The sequence below is a fragment of the Hipposideros armiger genome, unplaced genomic scaffold (genome assembly GCF_001890085.2).
Source record: "Hipposideros armiger isolate ML-2016 unplaced genomic scaffold, ASM189008v1 scaffold_539, whole genome shotgun sequence".
NCBI lineage: Eukaryota > Metazoa > Chordata > Mammalia > Chiroptera > Hipposideridae > Hipposideros > Hipposideros armiger.
In genome coordinates, this window is record NW_017731889.1 from 669964 (window position 1) to 688979 (window position 19016).

Sequence of the window (19016 nt, forward strand, 5' to 3'; positions counted from 1 at the left end):
ACTGAAATGCCAGGCCCCTGTGACAGGCAGGGGACAGTCAAAGGCTGGAGGATCAAAGCAGGCCTTGGGCAACTGTCACTCTGAGCCCAGAATCCATGAGGTGGTAGAACCTGTCTCCCCGACTCCTTCAGCATAAAACACATTGTGTTCCTAACTGACAGCTCAGCTTAGTTGTCATGTGTAACCTCTTCAGTATAACAGGTTTTAATTGATTGCTTGTATTATGTCTCACTCACTCCACCGTGATGCCCAAAGCCAGGGCAGTGTCTTCAGCTGGGACCTCTGGGGATAGGAGACAGGCCTGAGGATGGCTTTGCACAGTCTTTGTAACCAGGGTGGTCACTGTTCATGCAGCTCACAAATACTCTGCCCAGTGCTAGGGATACAGCAGTGAGCACAACAGGCGAGGGCCACCCCTGAGAGGTGTATGTTCTTCTGCAAAGCCCGCCCCTAAGTAAGTGAACAAGAGACTTTCAGGTAGGAGCTACGAAGGATATACACAGGTGAAGCTGGGCTAGCAGTCTCTAGATAGAGTAATCAAGAAAAGCCATGCAGGCAAGGTGACATTCAAGCCAGAACCTAAGGATGAGAAGGAGCTGACACCGTACAAAGCCGAGGGGCCAGGGGTGACTTCCATACAGAGGCAACCGCAGGTGTCAACGTGTGAGCTTGGTATGTGCCAGGATAGGGATCAGCAAACTCTTTCTCTGAAGGAACAGATAGTTAATACTTCAGGCCTTACTGTTTCTGTTGTAACTGCTCACCTTTGCTGTTGAAGCATGAAAGCTGCCATAGACAGCACGTGAACCAACAGACGTGCCTGTGCGCCAGTGAAACTGGTAATAGACACTGAAACTTGAATTTCATGTAATTATCATGTCTCAAGATAATTTGTTGTTGTTGCTGTTGTTCCCTCTCCAAACTACTTAAATACACACACACCACCCCTAGCTGCGGGTCGATTGGGCCGCCCCATCTGGAGTTTGTTGATGCCTGTGCTGGGGTGGGCAGCGGCCAGACCATGGAGGGCCTGGAGGCCACGTGCCCGCTGGGATTTTCTAACAGTGTACCCCCCCTTCCCTGTTCTTTTGTTCCAGCAGGTAGTTAGTTCCACTGACAGCTTATCTCACTGGGATGTTTCCTTGAGGTGTCACTTAAGAACCAAAGAGCAACAGGATTTTGGCCAACCAGTGTTTTCTAGAACCTTTATTAGTTAAGTGTGCTTTATTGTGACACCAACCATCAGGAATTTAGTTGAATAAACATCTGCCTTAAAGTGACAGACCATTTCATGGAAGGAAAATTGTTTTTGGTGGGAAAAGTCTTGCGGTTCTAACTTTTATTCTTGGTGCTTCTCCTTGACCTAAGCAAATAAGGATAATCTCTTTCAGTCATTATCAGGGCTTTTAAGAATGTCATAAATAACAGGCATTGGAAAGCTGGCCAGAGATCCTGGAGGGTGGCAGGTAGTGTAGGGAGCACCGCTGTGGGATTCGATGGGTGTTTTCCTGGCAAGGAGCAGTGTGGTTACAGCCCTGACGCTCCTTGTTCACAGTGCTGGGACCATGCTGTTGAGTCAGGTGTCCGTTCAGAAAAACAAGCACAGAGCAGGGGGTGCTCCTGACTTGGGTTGGTTGGGTGGGGTGTGTTCCCCGTATTTCCAGGAGGTGTAGAAGACTCCCCTCACTTTTCTTTGCACTAGTGTTTTTTCCTGAGCATATCCACATGAAAAGTCGCTTTCTGAGGAGGTGAGTCTGCTATTTCCATAGCTCGTTTAAGCTGTCTCCGCTGCTTGTGCCTCCATTGCCTCATTCGCTGCAGAGCTGTCGTTGGCAGAAGCGGACATTCCTGATGCATCGGACCAGGAGCCTCAGTTGTGTGAGCAGCCTGTCCAGGCGCGAATAGGGCCCATTATTCACGAGTTGCGTTAGCTTCTTTGGCATTATCCCCCCCCTCCTTCCTTCTTCCCCTCCCTCCTTCCTTCTCTGTGTGTGGGTGGGCGGGTGAGTCCCACTGGGAAGTTTATTTTTATTGATTCTCTGTATAGCCCAGCCTTTGTGTTCCTGTGTTGCTTCTCTGTTTTGGCTGTGTTCGCAGAAGGTCTGGTCTGTTGGTCATGGCGTCTTGTCTGATGGTGCTGGCCAGCTGCTTCCGTGTTGGGGTGGTAGTTTACACAGCCCCTGCCGTCCGTGTGCCTGCATCACGTGTGGTGTGAATCCCCAGTTCTGCTCTGCGGGGAGGGATACCACGTGTTCACAATCTTAAAGGAAAAGTGCATGGGAATAAATGCATTAAGAAGCTGGGCAGACAAAAGCATATCGTGCTACACCATCTAGAGCGTGCCTTCCCGCCCCCATTGCCCCCATCTAAAAAGTGGGGCACTGCTGGGGCAACGTTTGCATTCCATAGCCTGGAAAGCAACACTAACGAGGGGTAAACCATCTTCCACATCCTGAGCCAGACACTGCTAACCCCATACTGGGCTACCCGAACCAGGATGGGGAAGGAACAGACGGGAATATCAGCTCATAGAAATACATTAGCTTCAGGTTTTAACATACTGGCTCAAATAAAGAGCCGTAAGAGTTTAAAAGTATATTGGACACCTGACTGTTGGAACAAAAGATATTTTCTAAGGTCCCTTTTTAAATAACAAATTTCCTGCTCTCTTTAGTAGGTCTCATAAGCTGTAAAAATAGCTGCCCCATGTGAGGTGAAGGTCCGCGGAACTTGGCTGTGTGACCTTCCCCACCCCAAGTGCCCACGAAGCAACTTTAGTGCAGCAGACTACTTCAAACTTGGGGCCCACCTCAAGTGAATTTTTGGAAAACTAAAAAACAACTCACTGTCTCCCATGTCTCAGGTGGTAGTGGTAGACATTTGTCAAGATAGGTCCCCATGGTAGCACGCTGATGTTTCAGCTGGTAGGTTGAGCCAGAAAATTAATCTGGGAGAGGCCATTACCCGCATCAGTTCATCTCCCCTGTCTTTGGGCACCACTGTTGGTTGAGAGGAAGAGGTCTCCAAGGTTAGATTAAAGTGGGAAAGTGTGGGTACCATGGCTGTGCCTTCCCTCCAGTCTTCCTTCAGGGGTGCCGCCCTCGCGCCTGGCCTCGTGTGAAGAGAATGACATCTGCTAGTGCGCGTTTGAGCGGCTCTTCCACATCTCGGTGCAGTGAGATACCCAGGCCAGCCACCAGGTGGTATGGGCCCAGGCATCAATTTTCCATCAAGTTGGACTTGAGTCCCAGGCCCCCAGATGGCTGGTGACCACAGGCAAGTCACCCACCCTCCCGGGACCCCATTTTCCCCGTCTGCACAGCAGTGCCTGGACTAGACTTCTGGCGTCCCAGCTTTTGACCACAGCCAAGTGGTAAAGAAAAGGTTTCATGAAACTATATTTACTCTTACATTTTCTATTATTTCCTATTTCATTTTCTTAAAAAGTGTGCATTATGATGCAATAAATGGATTTTATGACACACACATGGGTCACGGCCCCAAGCTTGGAAATGAATGGACAGGCGGTGTCCCCAGCTCTGCCACTTCCTCCCTGCGTGCTGTCGCCAAGGTTCCGGCACCTCCATCTGCTCAGGAGTAAAGCAAAGCCACAAACACCTTCTTCACAGGGTTGTTAACATGACATGACAGAATGTCAGTGAGCTTCCATGGTCTTAACGTAATCTCGGTTCTTGTAAGATTCACCATCTCCCATTTGGTGTGAAGTGGTCAAGTTTTGTTATTTAGCTGATCTCTTTCTTTTAATCTTTTGGGACTGGCAGGGAGAAAGAGAAAAGGAGTACGTGTACCCAGCTGTTAGGAGCCCCTAAGCATCTGGTCAAAGAATTCTTGATCTGGTGGCTTGGTGGGGTTTTGGCGGGGAGGGGGGCCTTGCTCTAAATCAGTTTCTTAATCTTAGCCCTACTGACATTTTGGACTGGATAGTTCTCTGCTGTGGGGGCTGTCCTGTGCAGTGTAGAATGTTGACCCATGAGATGCCAGAGGCAACCCCACCCCCACCCCCTCCCAGTTTGAGCAGTCAAAAATGTTTCCAGACATTACCACATGTCACGTTGGGGCAAAGCCACTCGAGTTAAGAACCACTGGTCTAAACCAACAACTGATTGACAAAAAGCAATTTTTTCATCTCATCTAATAGTGCCTGACAGTGGGTTACAGCATACAGGGGAGTAGCTAGAAAGGTGGTTGACAACACCAAGAGGCCACCCTCCGCCAGCTGTGTTCTCCCACGGCTGCAAAGAATGTAACCTTGGGAGAGGTGAAAACAGAACCTCTCAGGGGGGAGAACAAGAAGGAATTGCAAACTAAAGCAATAGTAGCAAGTAAATCTAAGGCAAGAGATTAGTGAGTAAAGACAAACCTGTTTTACCACTAGTACCCAGCGAAAGCCACGCCAGCAGCTGTCTGCATTCTGCTCTGAAAAGGACACTTTCAAGGTTGATTGCAAATGGAAAAACATCCAGCCTTGCAGGGCAGGCCGTTCCCCACATGCCTTTCTTTCCTCTGGCTCTGGCTGAAGAGCCCTTGCAAACCAGAGGAAATCGCCACCTCCCGTGGTGGGCTCTACATATGCAGGAAGGGCGTGGAACAGATACAGCAGTAAGAGAACTCATTGTTCGCCTGAAAACACCATAGCATTTATTTGAAGTCCAAGGTGGAAGGTGTGATTCCAGGATTGCAATGGTCTGACAGCTCTTGATGCTCATTTCTGAATTTCGTTGGGACCAAAAGCATAGTTTCTGTGCATTGAGGGCATTTCATGATTAACATCTCTAGAGAGGCATATTAAAAAGGGCAGAGAATAAAGGTTTGACTAGGTATCAAGTCTCTGAAATCTAAAATTGACCAATAGCTGTGATCTGCCCATTCCCTTTCTTGGTAAAACCCCCTCAGTTCAGGGTGACAAGTGTTGGGGCTCCGTTCCCTGCCATGGGGAGCTCCTTGTTTCCCGCTCTTCCCGGTTGCTTTTCAGTAGTATTCCAGCTACAAAATGAACATTTCTGTTTTGTTTTCCTCACAGAAGAGTTACAGGTGAGGTGAGGTGTGATCTCCTTGGGCTCGGTGGACACTTCAGGAAGCTCACAGTGTCTATTTAGTAAAATACTGTGTACTGAACTTGGTGCCTCCTTCCTCCTTGGTCCGCCTTGACGCGGAATCTAAGTAGCATAGAGGCAGAAATGGACCTTGCTGACGTCAGGTCCGTAGTAGCGGTGTTCGAGGGTAGCCTGCAGGGGCGACGGGACAGGAGGCCCAAGCAGAGGAGCAGTGCCAGACTACTGCCCTGTCTCAGTGCTGCCCCAGTGGCCGCTGCCTCTCCCTCCTCCTGGGCCCTGGAGGCCACCCTGGGTGCATGCATATTCCTGGTCTCCCCCAGGTCATCATCCTTTGTTGTCAGGAGCCACCAGCCTGGAGCCCAGGAGGCATGTTTTCAGATTGAACATAAAAAAGGGACCATTGTGGGGGATCAGACTGGTGGTTCTCCAGGGTAAAATGCCAGGGGCCACATGGAGTGAGAGCTTCCAGAAAGGCAGTTTGGCGCCTGCCACATCCAGCATTGAGCTGCTTGTCACAATTTCTTCACGAGGACAAGGGGTCTGGCTCGTTGGCCTCCTGACATGGTCAGACTCAGCTTGCAAAGCAGAGGTCAAATACTGACGAATATGAACTTTAGGATGTGAGGTATAAACAGTGTGACTTAATATCATTTTTTAAAAAGCCACGACAATGCTTGTGAGGGGCACAGCTTTCCCTTTGACACAGCATTGTAATTCCTTTCCTAGAGTTTGAGAGCTGGCTGGGGTGTGGATTGAAAAAAGGGATTGAGGTATTTTTCTTTAGTTGCTTTGGACTTAACTGTCTGTTTTAAACCATGTACCTTTAGTGATGTGGGAAAGAACAGAGCTTTTATAGTAATTCTTTAGTTGTATTTGTGTATTTTTTTTCTTTGTTATATTTGGTTTATGAAACAATGTTTCAAGAACATTTCCTTCAAAACCAGGAAGATATCTCTAAGTATTTCTTCCTTGGGGTTTTATTTCTTGGGGGTTTATTTCTGTTACTCAGTTCAGTGCTCCTGGAACCTTTCTGTGGAAACCTTGCAACAAATAAAGTCTCCCTTGCTATACTGTGATGAAGGGGTGTTTTTTCAAAAACTGGTCTTAACTGACAAAAAATAACAAAACAACAACAAAAAACCCACACTTTCACCCTTTAGATCAATATTTGTCTCCTGTTCCTGAGGCCTGGGACCTTGAATTGTTAACAGCACATTGGGGCTGGTCAGATGTTTGTTAAATAATGAAGGTAAAGAAAAAAAATGAGCCACTGATGGCAAAATCTGCCTGATTTATCTTTTTAAGAACCGTTTAAATAGCTATTTAGTATTTGTAAATAAAAGGAAAAGATCATTTAGTATGCGGGCTTTTGGCTACAGGTTCAGCCTGACTTTGTTAGAAAAGTGCCTGGTCACTTACTGTCCTTTGTGTGTGCCGCTGCCACTGCACTCGGCAGCAGGTCCTAGTGGACAGAGGCTCTGAGGGTCAGTGTCCGCTCTTTGTGTGTGTGTCCCCGCGGTCTGTACAGACTTGCTCGGTGCGGAGATGTGCACATTTGCTGGGTATAAATCGCATTGCCCAGGTGCTCTTTTTTCTGTAGAGCCTGCAACCCAGCTACGTATCAGGTTTTTCATTTTGTCTTTAAAGGTCCCGAAATCAACACGTGGTGTTTTATTGGTGCTTCTGGCTTTTTTAATACCTACACTGATAGTTTACATATTTTCATATTAGATTTCCATGCTAAGATCCATGCCAAGACAGCACACTTTCATGTCTGTGAAGTTATCTGCAAACACTGCTGTTTTCTTTCAAACTGTAAACTGGGCCGTACTTCTATGTAACGTGCCCTGAATGCCCTAAAACAGGCTCACTTTTGCCAGAATGCTCAGATGTCTTTCCAGGTTGCCTGCTTCCCTCCAGTGCCTTTCCTGTACCCCTTTCTCTGCTCTCTAGCTCTATGACTCATCAGGATTAGGGAGTGAGGTTTGTCTGGCCCTGGAGCTGTGGAACCAGCGAACTGCAGACAGAACAGGCCCTGCATGCAGTGTGCAGCTGGAGCAGGGGACCTGAGCCTGCCTTGCAGACAGGGGACAGTGCTCTGGAGACCTCACACGTTCCCTGGAAGTCTGTGCCTCTTACATGGGAATGTTTGTACAGGTGCCTGACAGCAAAGAGAAAGCAATTACACTGGATGCAAATTGTTTAAAAAATGAAAAGACACCCATTTATGTGCAAATGATGGTATTTTGTATGTATGTCACGGTATGAAATTTAAAGATCATCTAAACTTATGAAGTGGTACTAAAAATGAAGTTTAAGCTTCTTGGTCTGCATGTAGCTTCCCTGCAACCTTGAACCACCCGGAACTGTGTACCGTAGACCAACTGATCTTGCCCATCTTGGATGGAAACAGATGCCAGGCTGAGCTCAGGAAGCCCACGGGCATTGGGGGAACCAGCCAGCCAATGACAGCAGCCCGGCGTCGGCTCAGCTCTCAGGATACCGGGTGGTTTCCTGCATAGAATAGTACCCTTTGCTCAGCCTTCCCCAGCTTGACTCTAGGATTGTTTGTAATAACATTTTCGAGAAATAACCCATACACCATACAATTCACCCATTTTTTAAAGGGTGCAGTTCAAGGGTTTCAGTATATTTCCAGAGTTGTACTGTCACCACAGTCAGTCATAGAACATCGTCATCATCCCCAAAAGAAGCCCGCACCCTTTAGCTGTCACTTCCATCTCCCCCCTGCCCCCAGCCCTAATCTTTCTGTCCCCGTAGATTTGCCTGTTCTGGACTTGCATATAAATGGAATCACATACAATATGTGACCTTTGTGACTGGCCGCTTTTCACTTGGCATATGTGAACGTATCGGAACTTCATTTTTTTATCACCAAATATTTTCAGTTGTATAGATAGACCACATTCATTTATTCATTCGCCAACTAATGGACATTTGGGTTGTTTTCACTTTCTGGAAACAATATTACGTATACTGCTATGAACACATTTGTGTACACATTTTTGTGTGGGTGTATGTTTTCACTTCTCTTGGGTCTGTATCTAGGAGTGGAGTTACTATACCATTTTACATTCTCCCTAGGAGTGTCTGAGGGTTCCAGTTTTTTTCATCCTTGCCGAGACTTGTTATTGTCTTCCGTATTTCCACCATTCTTTTGGGTGTGAAGGAATATCTCATTGTGGTTTTGATTTTCATTTCCCTAATAACATGTTGTATACATCTTTTCATGTGCTTATTGGCCATTTGTATATCTTTGGAGAAATGTCAGATCTTTTGCTCATTTTTAAATTGGTTTGATTTGTCTTTATTACTGAGTTCTAGTAGTTCTTTATATATTTTAGATACAAGTCCCTTATCAAATATATGATTTGCAAAAATATTCTCTCATTCTGTGGGTTGTCTTTTCACTTTCTTTTTTTTAAAGATTTTATTGGGAAATTAAGGGAGGGGAACAGCGCTGGGGAATCAGGGGAAGGGGAACAGACAAGTTGCTGTCCTTTTGTTCTTCAGTCTAGTTGCGGAGGACGTTGCTTCACTGGCCCAAGTTGGCACCATCATTGTGCTCTTCCCGGGCGAGGCAGATCAGTCGCCGGCTTCTGGATGACCACTCACGGCGTTCTGCTGGCTGCTCACGCTGGCTGCCGGTTACACACAGTAGCTTATGGCAACCCACTGCAGCAGGGGCTGCAGTCTACGCTGTTGCTGGTGACTCACAGCATCCCAGCTCCAGGTTGAGCTGTTGTTCAGCATCTTAGCTATAGAGGGCAGTGTCACTGGCCCTCATGTGGGAACCGAACCGGGGCCCTGCTGCTCAGACACAAGCCAGCTCTTAACACACCACTTGACCAGCCCACTTTTCACTTTCTTGATGGTGTCCTTTGAAGCACAAAAGTTTTAATTTTGATAAAAATCCAGTTTATTTTTTTCTTTTTTGGCTTGTGCTTTTGGTATCAAATCTAGGAAGACATTGCCTGACTCAAGGTCTAGATCTGTGCCTTTGTCTTCTCTAAGAGTTTTATAGTTTTAGGTCTTACACTGAAGTCTACAGTGAGTTTATTTATAAAAGCTCATTTCGCTTGCTTCTGTAGGGAAGGCTATTGGAAGAAATAGCCATTAAGAAGAGAGGGGAAGGGAGGATTGGATTTTTCATGAAACATGTGGTATGATAGAAACTGACTGGGCTTAGGATGCCCCCTCCAATAACAAGTGTCTTCTCTTCCTTCAGTTTGCACGGCCCCTTCTTAGGGGGCCTTCTGACCACATCTCAGCCACCCCATTCCCCTCGTGGCACCCTGTTCTGTCCTTCCATGGCATTTATCACCATAGGAGTCTACACTTGCCGGTTTACTTTTTCTTAGGCTTTCTACTGAGCTGTAAGCTCCAAGAGGGCTTGTCTGTTTCACTCACCACATTTTCCTCAATACCCAGTACTTTCTGGAGAATGTCTTTTCTGGATGTCCAGGTATTCTAGAATAGCAGCCACTGGTGTGACACGACAGGGTCATTGGAAGAACTAAGGCCATGGAAACCCATTCAGGAGAGAGCGAGCCCTTGGGCAGACTTGGCAAGGCCCTCCGTGGTGGAATGTGTCTCTGAGGAAAGCAGAAGCCCCTTCTGAGCTTATCCTAGGAGGTAACCCATGCTTACTTTCTTGCCAACAGTAAAAGTCCTTTTTTCAGCAAAGGCCATGTATCTCCTGTTAACGAAATGAAGAAAGAAGGTGGACTGTTGTTTCCTAATTGCGGAATTACGTATTGGATTGTATCGCAGTTTAGTGCACAGTCTTATAAGCTAGGAAGGCAAACTGCCGTATTTCATGGTGGACCCAGCATGGTCTCCCAAGTTCAACCTTTTAGAGCCAGCTGCCTTAATACATGAATGGCACTAACTAGAGTAGTGTCTCCATAGGAGGAGGAGGAAAGCTTAGCATTCACCTGAGAGAACACACACGATGACTGAGCCCTCACATTTGACGCTCAGTATCGCTCTCCATGTACACGTCCAGTGTGATGATTCTGATGGCAGTTTGAGAAGGTCCTGTGATGCGTGTTGCTGCAGTTCTGGTTATAACTGGTCATAACCACATGTAAACAGTCAACATACAGATGGGAGCTCTAAGGACTGACTCGAGCAAGGTTACAAAGAGCCCTTGAGGAAGAGCTGAGGGTCTCCGATGCCTCATTTGCTGTCATAGCCCCTGGCCTAAGGATTTTATCAGGCTGGCTTTGTGACAGCAAATGAAGTAACTTTTCATTTCCTTCAGTTAAGAAAAAAATACTGTTAAGATTGCAGCCCTTTGAGAGTAAGGAGCAGTAAGGTGAGAGCGAAAATGAGAAGTGCTAGGATCAAAATACAAATGTTGGCAACGTTTATGTGACAATTATACAGCTGACTGTTCTTTTATCTTTTCTCAGGAGAATGAACAGATGAGACATACTGGACCATTATAGACGCCCCTAAACAAAATACTTTCTGGAAATGCTATCTGTCTCGGAGCTGCCTTCCCGCTCCTGGGCTGCCAGGCAGCTTCCCTTACCAGCAGTAAACCCACTTTAAAGCAAAGTTAAATCTAATTTAAGGACACAAATTGAAAAAGCAGGTTTGTTTATTGCAGTGTTAGACTTATTAACTCACAAAAGCCATAAGCCTTGGTCTTTCTGTTTACAGATATAAAATGAAACTCTAAATAAGGCTTAATGGGCTTCCCAGATCATGTTCCCTGGACAGATTTTTTTTCCCTTCAACAGTAAATTTTGAAATCAAAAGGACTGAAGAGAAAGGGGAGTGCTTCCTGTCATAACTAGGATGGGTGGCATTCTTTAAAGCATTTTACAGCTTCTAACTGTGCATTATAATTTCAGGGTAGGTGAAAAGCATTCTGAGTTTTTAAAAGTAGTACGTTCTTTCAGAAACATTTATCAAGCAGGGACTGGGTGGGTACCAGGCATTGAGATAGGGCCCAGAGATGACCGAAAGGCACCCAGACCCCTGCTCTCTCCGAGCTTACACTTTAGTGTAAGTAAGTACGTAAACAAGTGAACAAGGAAACACGACAGTTTCCGAGAACACTGAGCTGGAGAGATTACAAGGCACTCTGAAAGAGTGACAGGTGGAGGATGGGTAGGGGCTGATGAACTCTGGGTTGAAGAGGTTAGTTAAGCGATGGATGCTGACCTATCAGACCATTCGACTAAACGTGGTGTGCTGGATGAGGCGGGGCCGCAGCGGTGCCATCTAGTGCGACCACACATGCCCTTGTCCGCTTTGTCTCCCGGCCCCTCACAGCCTTCTTCTAAAGCAGCGGTTCTCAACCTGTGGGTTGCGACCCCTTTGGGGTCGAACGACCCTTTCACAGGGGTCGCCGGGTACTCGTATGTGGGTGTATCCGCATGTGGGCCTGGAGACGGATAGAGGAGCGGTGTCTCGGTTCCTAAGACCATTGAAAATATGTGTTTTCTGATGGTCTTAGGCGACCCCTGTGAAAGGTTGAGAACCGTTGTTCTAAAGGCTGTTAACACACTGTGGGACTTTCTGTGACACATTTGAGACTTTATCTTTATGGCCTCAGCAGAGAATCGAAGGAGTAATGGAGCTGTAGTATGTTAACGGAAGGAAATAATACCCTGTAGTAGTTTTTGAAGTGAAAGTATGTGGGCTACACAGTGGCAAGTGGAGAGAAGGAAGAACACAACATAATAGATGATCCTGACTGCTGCTGTTGCAAAGTTCAGAAATGAATTTGGCCGGATGGATGGCTAGAATTTCATGTTCATTGGGTTCTCTGCTTGTGTAAAGTTACCTCTTTATAATGTTTTAAACATTTAAAAATAGAGCAAGCGAAGCAGCTCCCTACGGGAGCCAGTGGTGCTTTTTCAAGCATGGCAGTGAGTCTGCACCAAACCAAACCCTACCCTGGCTCCAGGATTGCAGTGACAGACGCAACAGGGCTCATTTCCTCTCTGTGACCTTGATTGTCTCCTGTACTTAGTTGGTGGTACGGTGGCTACCGGAACCAAGTTGGGGTAGCTGTTAGAAGCTATTAGAACGAACCTGTGGTCTTATGCCTGTAGCAGTGTCTGCTCAGCCTCTGTGATTCTATTTATTTTCCAGGCACAATAATGCTCCTGTAAGACACTGGTCTTCAAACACCACCTCCAAGGAACCTAGGGACCCACGGTGGAGCTCACTGTGTAGCGGTGTTTCCCACCTGATTTAAACTGCTTGAAGAACCCACTTACAGCTTCCTCTTTAATCTGTCTTTAGATACTGGGGTTCCAGATTACATTTTTCTTTTAAATGTTAGAATTATGTTTAAGAAAAGTTTGAAACCAGTTTGGAAAATTAGTTTATTACATAATAAGCAGGCTTTGGGGAGCATCCCCATATAAGAATTTTTATGTCTTAGAAGTAGCTTCGTGGAAAAGGATCTAAAATTGAAGTTAAGGGCCGGCCGAGTGGCTCAGTTGGTTAAGAGCTTGCTCAAGGGTTTAAGCTCTGAGCAACAGCGGGTCGAGTCCAGCCAGAGCTGAGTTGCCGCTGAGCTGCCAAAAGGTGGCAGGATGGCTCAGCTAAAAAATAAAATAAAATAAAAAAAAAGTTGTAAAATTGAAGTTAGAAAAAATCCTGTAGGATTTTTTGAAGCTATGAAGAGCATTGGGAAATGTGAAGTGTTAGTAAAAATCGGATCTGGAGTGTGGAGTGATTCACAGAGGGCTGTCTGCTTGGCATGAGAGACAGAGCAAGCTGATTTAGGGCTTACTCTTCTTAACGGCTGCGTTTCCTCAATGTCAGGGTCAGCTGCCCATGTGTGGTGCTCTCTCTCTACATTTGTGCTGGGCCTGTAGGCCCAAGAGATGCTCTGTTTCAGAAGCAATGTCAGAGCCTTTTCGCTTGTGCAGAAGGAATTTAATCCATAGAGAAAGGCCCCAAATTCAAGAACACCCTGTGTGTTCCTGGCAGGACCAGGCTGGAGCTGGTCAGAGCCAGATCACAAGGTTCTGTGACGTCATGCTTGTCGATTTAGGGGGTTAAACATTTACTGGCATACCACTGCCTGTGCCTCATTCTGGAAGCCTGAGGCATAGGCCTCCAAGACAGAGCAAGGGTCAGTGAACTAGAGCCAGGCCAGTCTAGCCCACAGCCTGTTTTTGTAAATAAAGTTTTACCTGAGGACTGCCATGTCCAGGCCCCTTGTTTACATATTGTCTAGGGCTGCTTTTATGATACAATGGCAGATGGGCTGAAAAGCCAAAAATGTTCATTCATTCTCTGGCCCTTGATGGAAAACATTTGGTGGCTCCATTCTGGAGTGTAGTAGGAAACTGGTTCTGGATCCACTAAAATGTCTCAGGATGAAAGGGGATTGAGGTGGGGGGGTGGAGTTGTCCTTCAGCAGTTTTCCTCTCCTGTTTCTAGGACAGAACAGTTAATGCGAGCGAGCCCCAGCGTGTCCTACTTAAGGTCATGGTTGTATCACAGAGATGCCTGTTGGGTCATAGTACTTGTCCTCTGAATCTGAGACATGGTTTAGGAATACAGATGACCTACAAGGCAGGGGCCATTTTTCAGGCTCTGCTGGAAATCAGAGGAGAGGATCATTCATCCTGTGCTGTATTTCTGAGCCAGAAACAGTTCAGCTCAGCTGAGCCTTTTGGATAGTGAGAATTTTCTTGAAATGGCAGAAGTGCCGTGTGACTGGGCTGATGCTGGCGCCAGACTGAGCCATCCACGTTTACAAATAGTTTGGACAGTTCCCAAGCATCTGGCCCCTGGTGTACCTCCCAGGGTGGCAAGAGAGGTGCCATCTCCCCCAGGCCTCTGGGCCCCTCTGTGGTGGCGCCCCTGCTGGGGAACCCGAGCTTCGCTGCAGCCCCTCCTGCCTCCGAGTCCTGTGAGGGAGAGGGCCCCAGCTCCCCACTCCCCACTCAGCAAGCAGCAACCCTGTGACAGCCACCTTGCTCCGTCATTTCACCAGTTAACAAACACTTCTTGGTGGAAGTAACACCCATGAGGTTTTATAAATTCAATAAATGAACTTTTGAAGTAGACAGGGAACCAGAAACATGGTACTCTGCTAAGATGACAGGCACCATGGGAGGCAATGTCCCAGTGCTTGCCTTGGTGCCCTCGGTTGGCTCCCACAGCGGCTAAGGGGCCAGATGTCTTCTGAAACTCTCCCTAGGGAGATGAGCTGGTATGGTTAGAGCAGCTAGCTGAGCTTACAGGGCTGGTTAGCGACAGACCCGGGCCTCCAGCGTGGGGCCTCCGGCTCCACGGGCAGGACAGTGGGTCATGAAATCAACTTAGTAGGTCACCAACCAGTATAAAAAAAAAAACCAGAAAATGTTAGTGTGTTGCATAGAGTGAGGAGAAGTATGAAAAATGAACCTTAGGTTTCTGTGTGTGTGTGTGTTGCCGTGAATGTCTTGGGAATGAGTGAGCCCTGTGTTTGTGTTCCCTGCAGAGTACCCTAAGGAGACCCAGGCCACGTGTCTGCTCAGGCATTGCAGGTGGCTGAGGCCTGTCACCAAAACATACCCCATCGCCCTGGTAGGGGTTTCCTGCTGTGGAATGGGGGCCCCCTCCAGGAGCAGTTCATTGGAGGACAGAGCAGTTCTGTCGTCAAATGTGGGTCAAACGTGGTGGGCTTCTGTGTACCTGCCCTTCGTTCTTCCCACCCAAATTCTAAGGCCCTCATGTCTGCACCTATCCCCAAAGAACCAGTCGCCTTCTGGGCCACTCCTGGGACAGCACTGAGATCTGTGCACTCCTCACTTTTTGTTCATGGAGGCATCAGAAACATGGGAACTCCTAGAATCCATTTGTAGTGGTGTGCATCTGCACTGCAGTGTTAAAACCCAGCACTGAGGGCAGCACCCACAGCATCTTTCTCTTGAGTGTCCCTTGAGCACAACACTGGAAAGCAGATTTTCAAACTTTTTTTTTTTTTTTAAGATTTTATTGGGGAATCAGGGAAAGGGAAAAGACAAGTTGCTGTCCTTTTGTTGTTCAGTCTAGTTGTGGAGGACGTCGCTTCACTGACCCATGTTGGTATTATTATTGCACTCTCTCCGGGTGAGGCAGTCGGTCGCTGGCCACTGGACAGCCACTCACGGAGGCTCTTGGCAGCCCAACTCCAAGTCAAGCTGTTGTTCACCATCCTAGCTGTAGAGGGCGCAGCGTCACTGGCCCTCATGTGGGATCCGAACTGGGGCTCTGCTGCTCAGAGCTGGCGTCCCAAGCCAACTCTTTTTTTTTTTTTTAAGATTTTTATTGGGGAATTCGGGGGATCGGAACAGTGCTGGGGAATTAGGGGAAGGGGAACAGACAAGTTGCTGTTGTTCTGTTCTTCAGTCTAGTTGTGGAGGACGTTGCTTCACTGGCCCAAGTTGGCACCATCATTGCGCTCTTCCCAGGCGAGGCAGATCAGTCGCCGGCTTCTGGACGGCCGCTCACTGCGGCTGCTGGCTGCTCACGCTGGCTGCTGTCTACACACGGTAGCCCATGGCAACCCACTGCAGCAGGGGCTGCAGTGTATGCCGTTGCCGGCGACTCACGGCAGCCCAGCTCCAGGTTGAGCTGTTGTTCAGCATCTTAGCTGTAGAGGGCAGTGTCACTGGACCTCATATGTGGGATCCGAACCGGGGCCCTCTGGCGTCCCAAGCCAACTCGTAACCATCGCGCCACTCCGCCAGCCCCCAAGCCAACTCTTAACCAATGCGCCACTCGGCCTGCCCCAAACTAATTTTTATTAGATCAGAGTATTTACAGGTGCATACCTGGGTATGCACATCTGTGTATCGCAACTTCGTTGTGACTTCATGGGAGGAACTGGCTACCTAAGTTCCCTTCTTCTCATCATCCTTATTCGTGGGCCAGGCAGTGTGCTGATGGTTCGCACATGTTCAGGAGCCCTCAGCACTGCTGTGGCCAGTGGGGCAGGAGGTGGGTGGGGCCCGCCTGTGGTCTGCCCTGAAGATGCAGTGAAGAAAGGCCGGCTCATCCTGGAGCAGGCCCTGCTCTTCTCACTTCTCACATCCCCCTTCTGGGGCCCTTCAGCTTTTTTCTCTTCTCCTGCCCTCTGTCCATCTGCCGTCCGCCCCTCCTGCCTCCTTCCCCTTTCTCGTCCTCGCCCCTTATGTCTCTGGCCTGACCTGACCGTGTTGATGGCATTCAGCTAAGATGTTTGCTCACTCAGACTTTCATTGATTTCTAGCATGAGTTTAGAGTGACTGAATTTGAGTCATTAAAAAATCATTAAATTTTTTAAACTCTGTTGAGACATAATTGAAGTATAATAAAATGTGAATATTTAAAGTGTGATTTGATCAGTTTGGGCATATGTATACACCCATGAAACACTGAAACTGAATGAACAGAATCAAGAAGCCATAGATACTGTCTAGGCCTGCTGGGCTCCAGGTGTGGTCATGATATGTGCTGTGTTTATTTTTAATTTCACTGAGGAAATTACAAGGTGACCCCTACCCCAATTAATTAATGGCAAAATAAAGAAGAGCAGATCCACAGAACGGACAGATTTCTTCTTAGAGACCTGCTTTTCAATTTTCTGGCTCGCAGCACTGAGAGCTCTACTTCCCTCCATTACCAGTGGACAAAGGAACTTGATACAAGTACCTGACAGCCTCTGTCAAGGACTTTCTAAGTTTCTCAGTGACCTGGAGACAGGGGCTATTCCATCAGTGCCCACTGTGGAAATATTTCTGGGAGAAATTGAGACAAATGTCACTTTGCCACCTTTTGGGGAAGACACCCTACCCCACCCCCCAGTCCATGTGGTGACAAGTGGCTGAACAAATTTCAATGGCAATAAAAACAAAGAAAGTTTAGGGAATAAGGAAAGAAGGATTTTCTTAGAGAAATACGAAGAGAAGTGAAAACCCTGTGCAGAAGCAAGAAATCTATTGGGCCCTCAAGCTTCACATAGCATCTCTGATGTCTTTTAAACATCCTGTCATTAAAATATTGAAATGTGTTTAAGCTCCTTTGCAATGAAAAGGCTTGTTGTTTTTTCTGCTGTTGGTGGCGTGGGGAGGGGGGGCTGCTCTGTGCTTCCTGGACGCCATGTTAGCCTTCAGGAGTCAGAAGACTAGATCTCTTATTAATCATGACAATAAACTATTTTTAACGGTAAGAGAAGTGGAAATGCTGACTTCATATTGATTGTGAAAGAGCCTCTTTCACTGGGCTGTCTCTGGGCCGTCTTCCAGTTATGGAGGCACCGCCCTTGCCTCCTGCCTGCCCCTCTGGGCGCCTTATCCTACTAGGAAATGGGCCTTAATTTATGCTTTGTTATTTCTATATGCGTGAATAAGATGAAGGACAGCACAGGAAGGAAAAATGAGAAGCTTAACCCTCCATTCTCAAAATCAAGTCTGAAAAATAAAGTTGTCCACAAGTTTTAGGATGGCAAACAGCAGTCATTCATTGTCAAAGGCATGGTGCGCTCAGGTCACACACTTCTCAGCCATTCCGACATTTTGAAGCTGACAGCGTTTTCCCATAATGACCCCACTAAAAGCTGGTGCAAGGGCTGTGTGTCCTCATTCTGCAGCCTGAGAAGGGTGGCTCTTCCCCCGGTGCCCAAGGCCGCATCCAGGGTCTCCTGACTGTCCCTCCCATGTGGTGGCTGTGGGGTGCTGGCTTCCATTTTCAGGGCTCACAAAAGACACTGCTAGTGCAAGCACAGGCTGGCGGTGTCTGAGGCACTTAGATGACTGTGAGTTGGGGGAAAACAGAAGGGGTAGAAGCACCCCAGGGGGTCATTTGGGGTCTGCGTTGCATGGCCTTTGGTACTGGGAGCAGAGCGCAGGAGTGGATCTGGTGGTTCTTAAGGCTTTCTCTCACTGGTGTGGTGTGAGGAGCTGGCTTCTCTGAGCTCTTCTCACTTGTTCTCAGGGTATTTCAGGTGCTACTCTGTCGCTTTTATGGTCTGTTGTTAATTTCTATTGGCTGTATAGGAAAGAACATTTTATTGAAGATGGAAAGGTTTCCGAGACCCTTCCAGTCTGAGTGGCTTCCCTTTTGTTGTGATGGTCTGAGGCTATTAGCTTATTTCCTTGCCCCTCTGAAATTCATTCAGGGATGTAAAAGTTCCTTGGTATCCTGTCCTTACAAGTTCAAAGGGCCTGGCTGCCCACAGGCAAAGGGCAGCACCACCAGAAGTCCCCCCTCCCCCAAATTAACACCCTGTCTGGGAGCACACTGTAGCCTCGGGGAAGGATTCTTTTCGAAAGATTTGTTTCTTTCCATCGTTCCTAATTGTTGGCATATAAATCTATTTATAGTAGATTAAAGGAGAGATCTGGCCAGGTCGGTGGGTAATGATATAATTTACAGCGGGCCTCAGCCAAAATGATGAGATTGCTTATATTTTATTGTTGCCACAAATGGATTCCTTTAAAGGGTCTCCCTCTTTCAAAGGCAGTAAAAACAGAGTGATGGAAGGAGGCTTTTTCAAATGCACATAATCACTTCCATGTATGGCTAATGTTGAACCAATAATGGAATATAAAATGGTAGACTGCTAGCTGTGTGTAATTGAGAGTGCTTTGATGCAGTAGAAAATGGTCTGGAACTGGGTTCTGAAAACCAAATTCAGGTAGTTTCCACATAGAGAATGTGCCTCAAGGGGCTCCTCCGCCTCTGTCAGCCAAGGCAGCCAGTGCTGGGATCAGACTCCCATATTGTCTATAGGGATGTATGTGTGTGGCAGTGGAGGGGGGGTCCTGGCCAGTTCCTGCTGGTAAACCTTTAGTAAAGTGTATCTTTACTAAACAGCTTCCACGTTTCGCTTGTCTATTCAGAGTATTGTGCAGACCTGCAGCAGGAAAGGTGGTCATCTTCCTTTCCCCTCGGGGAGATGCCCCACACTCCCCAGAAGGCACATGTGCCTCT

At 47.4% G+C, this 19016-nt stretch overlaps 1 protein-coding gene across 20 annotated transcripts in view; it reads left to right on the forward strand.

Moving 5' to 3' along the window:
- The window catches only part of AOPEP (aminopeptidase O (putative)), a 433403-nt gene that overhangs the window by 361910 nt on the left and 52477 nt on the right, over nucleotides 1-19016 (forward strand). The window contains exons 15-17 of one of the 20 annotated variants that reach the window (XR_002126902.1): nucleotides 1703-1878; nucleotides 9562-9731; nucleotides 10514-10698. The exons of 11 other annotated variants lie outside the window; for them this stretch is intronic. Coding sequence is in view for 3 of the 9 variants with exons in the window: in XM_019668793.1 (XP_019524338.1) it covers nucleotides 1703-1729 (27 nt within the window). In the remaining 6 variants the exon portion in view is untranslated. Of the gene's footprint in view, nucleotides 1-1702; nucleotides 8320-9561; nucleotides 9732-10513; nucleotides 10699-19016 lie in introns of those variants that run through there. 8 more of the 20 variants (XR_002126903.1, XR_002126905.1, XR_002126906.1 and 5 more) reach the window with 8 other exon arrangements.